This window comes from Neopsephotus bourkii, unplaced genomic scaffold (assembly GCF_033783945.1).
Source record: "Neopsephotus bourkii isolate Nb327-2 ecotype Australia unplaced genomic scaffold, CSIRO-AGI_Nbou_v1 NB_1287, whole genome shotgun sequence".
In the NCBI taxonomy this organism is placed as follows: Eukaryota; Metazoa; Chordata; class Aves; order Psittaciformes; family Psittacidae; genus Neopsephotus; species Neopsephotus bourkii.
The window spans coordinates 2,900,177-2,912,885 of NW_026901771.1; the positions used below are offsets into that span (position 1 = coordinate 2,900,177).

General features: G+C 41.8%; 1 protein-coding gene across 2 annotated transcripts in view; it reads left to right on the forward strand.

The window, feature by feature from the left end:
- Positions 1–12,709, forward strand: part of GSK3B (glycogen synthase kinase 3 beta) — a 144,570-nt gene that overhangs the window by 73,376 nt on the left and 58,485 nt on the right. For both annotated transcript variants that reach the window (XM_061365476.1, XM_061365477.1), the window contains exon 3: positions 7,381–7,464. In XM_061365476.1, the coding sequence (XP_061221460.1) occupies positions 7,381–7,464 (84 nt within the window). The remainder of the gene's footprint in view (positions 1–7,380; positions 7,465–12,709) is intronic.

The window sequence follows — 12,709 nt, forward strand, 5'->3', positions numbered from 1 at the left end:
GATATTTCCTCTAAGGTCTTGGGGAGTCAGACATTTTTGTTTGGACTGAAATTAAAGCCCCTGGAGACTTCTAGCATCAGACATCATTGTGTCATGGAGCAACAGTCCTGAGACAAAGCAACATTAAACATTGGAGACAGCAGTTACCTGTTTCCTAAATAATTACTTATTTTTTGGAGGGTAAGGGTGAATAATTTTTGTTTTGCAAGTCCTGTGGAATTCGTCTGCATGAAACATCTGCTGCATCATATGTAAGAAGTGAAGGCCAAGAGTAATAAAGCATTTCATTAATGTTTAATAACATAGTGATTAGCAGCCCAGCAAATGTCTTATGCCTGTGGGAGATTGGAACTTATTTGATTAACAGATTAATTGCAACCTGTTCCGGTTGTGATTGCAGGTGTAAGTTTCCATGGATGTTGCAGACTCCCTGAGGACTGATGTTGTAAGCATAGTCATACTTGCTTTCTTCTTCCTAGCTAAAGAGTTAAAAACTCAAGCACGAGCTCTGATGGTTCTTTGAAAGGAAAATGGGTATTTTGCTGCAAGAGTTTCTCAACAGAGATCCTCTGTGCTGCCACTGGAAAAAAATGGCTATTATCTGTGAAGGCATAGGGCTGCCTTTTAGAAAATACTTTGCCTTTCAGTTATTCTCCTTCCTGCATTTATTTCAGTGTTATAATGGACTTGAACTATCTTTGCATTTCAGACCTAGCTCTGGTTTTCTAACTCTTACGTTGGGCGCACTGTAATTCCTGCTGCATCTGGACTTGCCGCTGGCAGAGCACGGAAGATGCTGTAGAACTGAGCTGTTCGTCAGATCACAATACTTGAAACAATCACTTGAGAATCATAAAGTGAATTTCAGGCTGTGGTCTAGAACTGGCATAATGCTGGAAATCAGTTTGTGTTCCAAGTTTAGTCTCGAGCTTCCTGAGCTGGCAGGAATTTAGAGATGGTATTATGTCTCTGAGAGGCTCTCAAGCCCCACGTCCATTCAGAGCAGCGGGATCTTAATGAAGGATTTGGCTTCCACCTTTTGATTAACTGCTGAGGTACGTGGAGGAAATGAAAGAAGAGTTGGAGTTCTTCTGTCCTCCCAAGAGATTGAGGCTTGTTGTATGTTCTTTTAACACAAGTAACCCATTTCTGCCTCCAGTTACAGGAAACTATGTATAATAGCTGTTTGAAGCTTAAGTTTTCTGCTTAGGGACTGTGTCCTCCATTGGGAAGAGCAGGCTGGAAATGACAGATGGCACTTGCCATTGCTGACTGCCTATGGGAAGAGTTAGGAAGTTCAAAGTGCGCCTTCCCTTTGTGTGAAGGGATGGAATGAATGCCTGAGTTTATTGGGGGCAGTAATACAACAAAAGGAATTGACAGGGTGGGAACAAGGGGTGTGTTTTTTATCTCAAGACTTTCATCCAGCGTGTCTGTCAGCTCACTCGTTACTGCATGGTTGGGGTTCAAATCTGTCTACTTCTTCAGGAGTTAATGAAGTCTAGCCCCCATTTGTGGTGTGGCTGCGTGACTTCCTGCTCCACTCCTTATTCTAGAGCTTCAGTTTCAAGCACGTTTTTCCTCTTGCTGCCCATTTGCTCTTGAATTTCTGTTGACCTGTAATCCTGTAATAAATCATGGGTTTGCAGGCAGGGACTGCGCTGATGGGCCCACCTACACACTTGCCTGAATCCTGTGCCTTTGGCTTGCCCTGGCCTGGCCCCAGCTCTAGCCCAGCTTGCTCTGCCCAGTGACCTCTTCAGGCAGGTCCTGCCTGCTGCCGCAGCCGTCACTGACGCTTTTTGCCCTGATCTGTACCCGTGCCAGGGCTGAAGGTCGCTGTGCTCGGTAATACATTTTGGCTGGAATACAGCTGACGCACGCGTTTTGTGCCTGACTCTTTCTGGGTGTTTGCAGGCCAATGTCTCAGAAACACTTTGCAGTGCAGTCGCCATCAGTTGTTGCTGCAGGATCTTAAACGATCAGATTTTTACATGAGGGTGAATAGTGGAGAGTTTGGCAGCGCTGTGGAACTTAGTGGCAAAATGAAGCTGGGTTTGGAGTTTTTGCATGGCTTTTAGTTAAGTAGTAAACCAGAGCATGCCACAGCTGCAGTTCACCAGGTTGCAATGAAATGTATATACAAGTATTCTGTATTTTGGACTCGCCCCCATCAGCTGCTTCTGCACACCCTCCTGGCTGATTATTCTCATGTTGTATCAGCACTCAGAATTTGGGGTTTCCTTTGTATCAGGGTTAAGATTCCTCAGTGGCAGGCAGGAAGAGGTGCATGGAAGGGCTGGGGGGTGCGAGTATTTAAATCAGCAATTTTATGTTTGTACTGTAAACTGCTGATGGCTATCAGAGACTTCTTTATTTTCCCCTAGGGAAGCCCTGAATATTAACACTCTATTCATTACTATTGTACCTGTGTCTCTAGGACTTTTTGGATGATAGAAGCTAAAGTAATTTTTCAAATGCAGACCCTCAAAGCTGCTTCTGTGCATGTGTTACACATTGGTAGAGGTTGAAGCAGGACATGGTCCTTCTGAACCTCTGACCTGTGTTTTAGGCCTGCTGGCCTGCAAGTATTTAACAATTGTCAATGGACCAGCACTAACTGAGCAGTGATTGTTGTGGCATTAGAGCCCTTGCTATGTCCTAGCTACAGATATTTAATAAGTAGTATTTGTTTGTTGGCATTATCCTCTCTTGCTTGATTAAAGCTCCCAGTTGTGTAAGTTTGAGAGTAACAGGTATGTTAAAAATGGAGATCTTCCCAACTTAGATCTGCTGGTGTTGGAAATATGCCATGGCTGGCAAGGGAGGGAGACTGAAGCTTTGTCGTTATCCGTGCCTCAAATGTAAATGAGGCAAACTGCGATCCCTGTTGACATTTATCTCTGCTTGAAATCGCTTGCCTACAAAATGGACATGTCATAGGTGGCTAGCTATTAATGACTGGCATGGGCAGATTCCCAGCCCAGACTTGTGTAATTAAGCCCCTCTTGCACTTCTTTTTCCTCCAAGCACTGATTATTTCAGTGATAGCTTGGGACAAACGCAGAAGAATGTAGGATTTAGCCTTTATTCTGTAAAATGCTTCAATTATCCTGTATCTGTGAAAGGCAACTAGTTCTGTGAGTCATAGAATAATTTCTGTAATACTTTTGCTAACAGCAAGACAGTGTTAAAAGTAGCCTTCAACTGATGGTGTTGGAAATCCACCTGTGGCAGCTTCAGGAAGTTTTACAGAACACATGGTACAGCTTTTATTTTACAGTCTGTCCCACCAAGCTTTAGGATAAACCAGACATGTACCAGGAGTGGAGCTTTGGTAAAGATGTTAGTGAAAATGTGCCGATCATGGTGATATCACTACCCCTTGGTAACCTGTCAGGTGCTATTTCAGTACCAGAGGCAGCTGATGGTGAGCATGATGTCTTCCTCTGTGGTCTGGAGTGTTCTGTCTCTGTACACTTTACAAAGCTGAGTCTAGGAGGTATGGCTCAAGTGTTGTGCAAGCAGATGTCTCTGCAAAGCATTGAGCATAGCTGGCTAGGATCACATTGAAAGACCTTCATCAGCATGTGCCTGATGCCCTGTGCTTGGAGTCCAAGCTTTTCTAGACTTTAAACAGGCCTTTCAGAAGAAAAGAAATTAAAAATGAAGAGAAAGGCAAACCCCAGCATGCCCTTTAGCTAAGGAAACTTTGAGGAATTCTCTTCTGAACTGGATCCAAGTGATATTTCTGCACTTCACTGAGTATGTATTGATAATGTCATGCTGAGCTGTACAAAACCCTTGTTCGCTCTGGTCCAGTTCAGGAAGTTGCAAGTCCATAAAGCATCCTCTGTGATGATCCAGTCATTTTATCCCCTGTTGTAAAAAGGGCCAGAGAAAAAGAAAGGATGGGGGAAAGTCAAAGATCCAGGTATGGGGTGATAAATATGCAAACTGGCATAGCTCTAGAAATCTCTGGGTGGGAAGGGAGGGGAGTGTGTGTGTGTGATGGTTATCCTAGTCTGGAATAGCAGATTATGGTAGTGAGGCAGCAATGATCTTTCGTTAGTGGTTCTGTATCAACTGAAGCATTAGCACAGTAATGAGGAACTGGGATGGTAACTTCGGAGAGAAGGTATGAGTCTTCATGGATGAGCTTTATTGGCTATGCTTTGAAGTTAGAAATCTGATTTGGTCTTGGCAGTCTTTAACCAAATCTTTAACCTTGATGAGCAACCAAATTTATTCCATATAATGAGCAGGTGCAGGCAGTCTGAGCTAGGAAAGTTGTCATCAGAAGTGATGAACCATGAGGATTTTGCCACACTGGGTTTGCTTCTGTAGTTAGTGAAGGGCTCATACACTGGTTGTAAAGCACTCTCCTGGAATTGTGTGTCAGCAGCCCCTTGCCTCCTGGATAAAGAAGCCTATTTTAGATAAAGAAATTAAACTGCAAGAGAAATTTGCTGAGTAATCTGTTCATAGTCCCGTTGGTTTGCGGCTCTTCAAAGAAACACGTGCTGCAGGAGCTCCGTGGTTTGGTCTGAACAGAAGTCTGCTGGGTCCTCTTTTGCAGTGAGGCTGGTGCTGAAGGATATTGCTTCAGTGCTTACCAGGGCCAGTAACTCATTCAGTAAGAAAACTAAATCCTTTGTTGTATGTGAATAGGTGGGAGAAAGGAAAGAAGAGTAACTTTCCCTTTGAGTCTTTGACTTTACAGCCATATCTCTTGGAAAAGTGATAAGGATATGCAGTAGCTTTATGTCTTTATCCACCCTGTATTTTGATCATGCAGTGTCAGCCTTTCTCATCAGCATGTTTTGGAATTGTTTTAGTTTGCATTATATTTAGACATGCATTTTCTCTCTTGTACTCAGTGTAGGACATCTGGCACTGTCTGCTTCACTAAAGGTTCCCTGCTTATAATCCGGCATTTCCTGCCCTGGGCAATTAGTATCCCACAGTATAATATAAAAAGGCTGTTATTTAAGATGTATACAGGGGAATACATGGTAAAGTGACACTACTTAATATAGTCATCTGAGGGAAAGATGAATTCTTCAAAGCATCAGTCTGTTCCCTCGCCACAATAAATTCAAGTATTTGCACCTATTCGAGTATTTCCAGTTTAAGCTCCACCAGGGAGCTGTGATTAGAAGTCAGCTTGGTTTTAAGATAGCTGAGGTGACTAATTGACTAAGATGACAGTTCAAATTTGTTTCCTTCTGCCTAGTCACTGGATGTGAGATATAGGTTACTGTGTAACTGGTTTATGAGTTATTCCTGATATTAGCACCTCTTGAAGCTGTGTTTGTGCAGCTGCAGCAGATGGTCAGGATGAGAGCTGAAGGAGATGGATCAGAGTGGAAGGCATCAAAGTGGGCACAGACTGTGCTTGTGCTGGGATGAGATACCAGAGTATAAATATAACTTCAGTCTAGAGTTAGAATAACTTCTGCTGAGTGTATCCAATCAGCATATACATACTATCTAGAGAACATGAAGCGATAACCTGACTTAGATTATATATGGGTATTTTAAGGAGCTAGTAGAGATAATGCCAAAATAATATTTGCACATTAATGCTTAATATATTCATGTTTTGTCCAGTAATTCCATGAGAGAAAAGGTATTATTTCCATCTCGCAGCTAGTGGGAGAAAGGGAAGAGGAAATTTCTTGCCAATTTTGTGCTGTGAATTCCTAGTGGAATTTGATTGAGGTGCTGGAACATGCAGTGAAAAGTTCACTCTTGTAGTAACACTGTTACATGATGTAGTAAAAGCCAACTGGAGAAATAATCTTTTGTCATAATTGGTGTTTCATTGATTGGTGGGATCTAGAGCCATCCTTACTTTGGCTTGTTAGTTGCTGCAGGTTTAAGATCCAGGGAGGCACCAGCAGTGGTGTGTGGTTCAGGCAGGACAAGAGGATGAGGTCTTTCTGTTGGTCTGAAATCTGAACTGTGCCATGTGTCACAGGCATCCCAGCCATGACTCTGAAAATGTGTTTCTTTTTGGTAGTATTCAATAAAGAATGAATAAGTGGAGAATATTTGAGCTCCTGTTCCTACCAGGAGAATGCTTTTCTCTGTGAGATGTGAGGTATGTTGACAGGGTTATGTCATGAAGCCTGTATTCCTCTTTCACAAATTCACTCCATAGGATTTCAGGAGATACATGCAAGTCTCAAAGGTTCCCCTCCTGCTTTCTCTTACTCCTTTGTCCTTGGGATAGAATAGGCCTGTCTTGATGTGTACTTAACAGATTTAGGCTTTAATCTTTTCAGAAGCTGGGCAGGCTCAGCGAAGGACTTGCTTTCTCCTTATTAGTAGCTGGATAATTGCTAACTGATATCTGTGTGAGATGTCACTCATGTTTGTAAAGAGCTGGCTAATATACTGAAGTATGTTTTCGGTCAGTGGGTAGTAGGGATGATAGGATTAATGATACTGAATCCTCTCTAACACCTCTCTTTTTTTGTTTGTTTAAGGCTACATGGCTTAGAGGAATTAAAAGCAGCATTTGTAGCCATGTCCACATTAGAAGCTCTCAGTGTTTCTTGTGGAGTTCCTTAAGCTTTGAATCATGATAGGCACAGTATGTGACCCTCTGATACCTAGAATACGAAATCCTTATCTGGCAGCAGCACTGCCTAAAGTAGACATTAGCTGTGTGCATTTAAGTATGAAAATGTGTGGTCGATGAAGAATTTTCTTCACAGATATCCCTGAAGTTGGCCAGAGTTCATGATGCTAGTAGGACCAGTGTGTTAGACTAGGTTGTTAGGATGCACGATTACCAACCCTGTAATCCAAGTAAAAATTGGAATACCATCTAGTTTTGAAGCTGCAGACCATATAGTAATTGAGGAAGGAAAGACAGTGATGTGTAACTGTGACCATAGGAGAAACGAGTATTGCAGCAACAGCTGTGGAACAGAACTGTGCAGAGTTCACTTGCTTGTTTTCATTCATACCTGCAGTTCAATATTTCACTCATTTTTATGTGCTGGGCTGTAAGATCCCTCATTTGTTCAGGGCTCTGTTACAATGGATATTGCAGTAAAGTCCCCAGTTTATCATGCATAGAATAAACTGATTTTATTTTCATAGCTTTTTCAGGTTGATATAAAATGAGAAAACAACACTTCTGCCTGCCTGAACCTGGTTAAACCTTGGTTGAACAAAAGTGGAAACTGAGTTGCCTACTTAATTTTTACAGTATTCAAAGGGGATAGGCTTCCAACCATTGTGGCTGACATCTTACAGCTTCAGTTGTTCTTTGGTTTGTCAGCTCCTGTAGCTGTACATTAGGGTGTGTTCATTGCAGTACTCTACGAGGAAAGAGTTTAATTGTTTGCTTTTCTCTTGTTTCAGAACAGAGAGCTCCAGATTATGAGAAAGTTGGATCATTGTAACATTGTCCGATTGCGTTACTTCTTCTACTCTAGTGGAGAGAAGGTAAGACTGGAAAACAAGGCAATGCTCCTGGTAACCTTCTGGGGTATAACTGAACTGTTTGTATTTCTAGAGACAGCGGTGTAAAGATAGGAAACATGATAACATGGAGAAAATGCCACAGTGATGCCCAGCGGATATGTTGGAACACATTTTTTTCAGTATGGAAGCGTGTGGTCCATGAGGAGTAGTGTTATTAGTACAATACAACAACAGTGCAACAGATTTGCATACACACTGTCTCCTTTTTAACTTATTGGAGCACAGCTATGCTTCATTTGCACGTTCAGGAGCTACCTTTTCACATGTGCAGATGTGTTTTCTAGGATGGGCTAGATGAGCTTGTGAACTGCCTCTGGTATTTTATATGTAGTTATAAACATTTACAGAAATTCTGTAATTTCTATAAATTTCATAATTTCTCACTTTTTAAAGCAGATTACATGCTTCATTCTCTTCAGATGCTGATGAACATGTGCACGATGCTGGAAAGAGCTGTATACAAGAGCTAATAGCTACTAAAGGGCTATTAACTGCTGTTACCGCTAACAGAATGGGAGCAGCATCCCACTTCACGGTCTTTGGAGGTAGACAAGTTGTTGGTGGCAGGTTGCTAAAGTCTTGTGCAGTGCACAAGAGGGATAATCAGAAGAGCTCTTCTGTTACCTCTTGGAGAGGTGCGTGTGGGGACCTGGCCCTGCACTTCGCTTGCTTTGCCTATGCCTATGGAAAACTTGCAAAACCACGTAGCAGGAATTAAGGAGAAATGAGATTTAATGTTTTTATGCTTGCTTTGTTTGGGTCAGCCCTTGCCTGGTGATAGCAGGCATTCACAGTGTGATATGGCTCTTGCAGGTTTTTTGGTAGTTAAGTGTCTTTTTTGTGAACTATATTGCACTCATTTAGCATGTAACCACAAATTCCTCCACAGCATGAGTACAAGAAGTGAAATAGAGTCAAGGAGGGTTTGGGTTCAGCTTGTAATTTGGCTAGGATGAAGTAGAATTTAATGAAACAAGCAGAAGACAACTGCCTTATCTAATGGCTTTCAGAAACCTCCTGCAGACAGTGGAAGTGTTAAAACTTCTCAGGACACTGCATTGGGATCCTTTGTGTAACAGTAACTTGAGTAAAACTCTTTCGGGAATCTTAACTTGATGTTGAGCTTGAGACTGGATTTTCTACTTTGCTGTTTCAGCTCCACGTGGCTGATTCTTGACAACACTGAGTTTTGATTTTAAAACTGCAGTCTCTTATCCATGAGCAGCAAATGTTAATACTCCAGTGGAAAGTTTTCTTTCACATTACTTTCACCTCTTCTCTCATCATGCCTCTGCTCTGTGCCTTTGAGATTTCCACTGCTGCCTTCTTGCAAAAGAGGACAAATGTGAACAAGTCCCTAGGGCAAAGGTGCATGCATCAGCACTGTAATGTTGGAGTTCCGGTTGCAAGGTCTCTTTGCAGTTCAATACACATGATAAGTAATAGGCTTGCAAGAATTTCCATGACACTTCATAATGAAGCTGGCTCTCAGGGCAATGGGTGAAACGGGAGAAAAGTGTAAGGGAACCAGGAAGGATGCTGGGTACCCAGAGCTTTATATAAACTGATTTTTGAAGCTAAGTCCAATGGGAAGAGTAGTGTAAAAATCCAAATAATGTGTGGTCGCATAGTGATGAATGGGGCTTGCAACTGTTGCCTGTTTTCATGGAGAACTTAAGAGTCCACTGCTATTTAGTCTCTGTTTCTCAAGTCTAACAGTAATGAGAGGTAACTTATACTGCCGATCCCTTTAATGAAATAGTTCATCGATGAACTTAATTTTGATACCAATGTAGATGAAGCATTCTCTTGCATAAAGTTTTTCATGCTGCTGTGATGTCTCCACCTGTTTGTTCCAGCTGGAGTGTTCCTTGGACTTCCCCCTTATTCCCCAGTGCTCGACACCAGTGTCTCTAAGCCCAGAGGCATGTCTTTCTTTGGCTCTTTCTTAGCCAATGCCTGAGAAGCTTAAATCTGTCTCGATTTTGGAGGTACTTCCAAGGATTTCTCCAAATCCAGTCAGACTGGCACTCTTTGAATGCTATGTGCCTAACAGCTACTTTATTTTAATTGCTAGGCATATTTTTAGGCACTGAGCAACCTTAAAACTAGCTTTATTCTAACAAAACAGTGGGTTTAATTCATTATTAGAAAACTTGACACAACAGAAAATAGCATCAGATAGAAAAAGAATTTGAAATAGCACTTGTTAGTAAGACTGTTCCTTAGCTGTGTCAGTTGTAGCTAGTTTATAGAGATTGGAGCTCTCTGATAGCTTTTCCTTGGGGCTATCTGTGGAACTGGTTGAAGCATCTGAGCTCCTCATTTTCCCTGCAATGAATTCGCCTTTTGTGTCTCCTGCTCACTTAAACTTCCTTCCTGATTTTACCAAAAGCAATCCAGCCTCAGCATGGAAGTCTTGTATCAAACATGGCTTTGACTGATTTGTTCACCTTTGTTTTCTGTGGATGGGTGGCTTCATCTTCTATGAACATCTTTGAATTTGTATTGCCTTTATATAGGTATGCCCTATTTGAGGTGGGTGTGTGCATGTCTGTATATATGCACGTACATGCACACACATATGTCTTTATATGTGTATATATATATATATAAACATTGTTCTGAGTACTGACTACATATCAATCATGTTTGACTAATGATTTCTACTTTAAGAGAGCTCAAAGAGAGCATGTAATGTATATTAATATGACAGTTGGCAGGCATGGCATTTGGGTTGCTTCTATAAACTAGTTGCTCCCTGCTTCTTTCCTTGTTCTAAGCTTATGGAACTTTGTCAGACCTGCCTGTTGGATAACCCAGTTCTTTCAAAAGACTTTTCCTTACCGAGTTTTTGTCTGAGGCTGTATGAGATACCTGATGGCAGGGCAATGACTTTTGTAGCTGTAATACGCTTCTCAGTAGTCCAGAACATGTAATTATAACTGGTGGAATGAACCAGAGGGTAAAGAAGGACAACCAAATAATGGGCTGAGTTGCATATGGAAGATTCTCTTGGTGGGAATAGTCGCAAGTCTTTTCCATGCTGTATTTCTGTGATTTGTGGTTTTCCTGGTAATCCTTAGAGAAAGCAAGCAAGATTATAGGGCAAACCAACTCTGCTGCGTTGTGTAGTTTTGGTATTGTCTTGAGTAAGATGCCTGGTTTGCCTGTCAGCTTGCCACTGGGAGGGAGATCAGGCTGTATTAGGAAGGCATGCATTTCTGGTTTGATTTTTTTCTACTTTTCCTTAATTTCAGGGACTGCCTTGCGTTTAGCATGATACATCAGTGTAAATGTTGGGTTGTTGAAGCAGGGGGAGATGGTCTTGCTGTGTGTCTTTTTTCAGCCTAATTATTCTGAGGACCTTTTTCAGTCGTGCTTCAAGGGAGGGTAGGCATGGACATACCCAATAACTCCTCTAGCTCATTTGTTGGAAGTATTCCCTGATGTTTTATAGCATGACCTAAGTTCTTAAATCAGTGGCTGCTGAGTAAAATTATTCAGCTGTGTAAAGCTTGAAATGAGAACCTAGTCCCCATTTTTCTTCTACCTCTATTTCTGGTTTAGCTCTTCCTTTGTGATATTTCATAGCTGTCAGGTTTTCTTTTGTGGATGCTTTTGAGTGTATAATAGTCTGATCAATTCATATCCATGCCCAAAAGAGGCAAAGAAGCACCGGAGAGATTTGTTCCTACATCAGATCATAAAAAAGTAAAGTAAATATAGTTTTTATGAAGTAATTGCATCTCTGATTATGTAACTCTCCCTCCCCCTCCCCCTTTAAGGTAGCTTGGGATTCAGAGGATTCAGAGGACTCAAAGCAAGCATATATGGAAACACAGAGAGATCACAGATATGCTGACTGTTTTGGAGGCTGTGCTAGCCCTTCTGCATGCTGTAATTGATTTCTAGTCTTATTTAGCCTCAGCTGTAAGGGCATGCAGCCAAAAGTCCATGCAGACTCACGATGGAAATTTACTCCAATAGACTTAGACTGAGGTTTAAAATAAACGTGCAGGAGATACATGTGGAGCTGCATGTACAAGCTGCTGTGCATGCATTTTGACAGTAGTATATTAAACTGCAACAAAGACATTAGGGAGAATCATAGAATGGGTAGGATTGAAAAGAGAGCAACTGTCTGATTTGCAAGTTTGGCCTTTGCTTGAATAGTTGGTGTTTCTCCAGGTTCATATCCCTGTTAGGAAGAGATAGCTAGCTACCCTTTCTTGCGGGAGTACTCAGATGAGTCCTCTCACAAGGACCATCTGTTGTGCACCCTGTTATTTGTATCTGTAGTTGAATGATTTGGTTTCGTCATTGAAAGAAATAAAGAAACAGAACAAGAAGTTCAATCAGCAGAGCCTTGAGCCCAGTTTTAAATTGCCAGAGCCTGTGTGAATGATTTGCACCAGTCTAGTGACGTGCTGAAGGGCTAGCAGTAGGAATGAATTTAGTCACTATGCTCCAGTCAGTCCTTGGCAGAACTGCTGCGCTGTCGACAAAGGAGCAATTAATGCCGATTATGAGGAGTTTTGTGATGTTGGTATCTCTGTAGTCCTTGCCTGAGGCCTGCCGAGCTCATTGCAGGAAGGGCAGTAGTCATTAGATAATGATTATCAGTTACTGCTGTTAGGGCTTGCAACATGCTGGGAATTTTCTTAGTTGTAGTTATGAGCAGTCTCTGGTTTTTGAGTGGGTTGTGTTAATAGAACTAACAGTTTTGTCTGCTTGTGGTAGGGCTAAGCACCAGTAGCTAGATTCTCAGTGTGATAGATGTGTGCAGTGGAAATGGGAAGCTCCATGGTTTTGCTCTAGTCCAGTACATCTGGTTAGTCACTCTTAAGTCATTCCACTTGCAGCTATAGCCACTGCTCTCATCTTCCTGTGTTGGGTGGCCATTAGGAAAGTAGCTCATATTGGTCGTCCTGAGGCAGGCATACAGTTTGAACCATTATTGTGCATTATCTTGCCTGGTTTGCTGTTGCGGATCTATCGTGATTCAGAAATTTCCACTGAGTCTGGAAAGTAAGAAAATAGTGGATCTCCAAAGGCTCTGCTTTTTGTTTTAATGGTAAGGTATTCAGGATAGCCCCATGATCCCAACCTTATCTGGCAATTTCCATCTTCCAACAGAGTTATTGCCAGTTATATTATTTTATGAAGGGCATAAAGTAAACAAGAACCAGCAAGGATTTGTAAG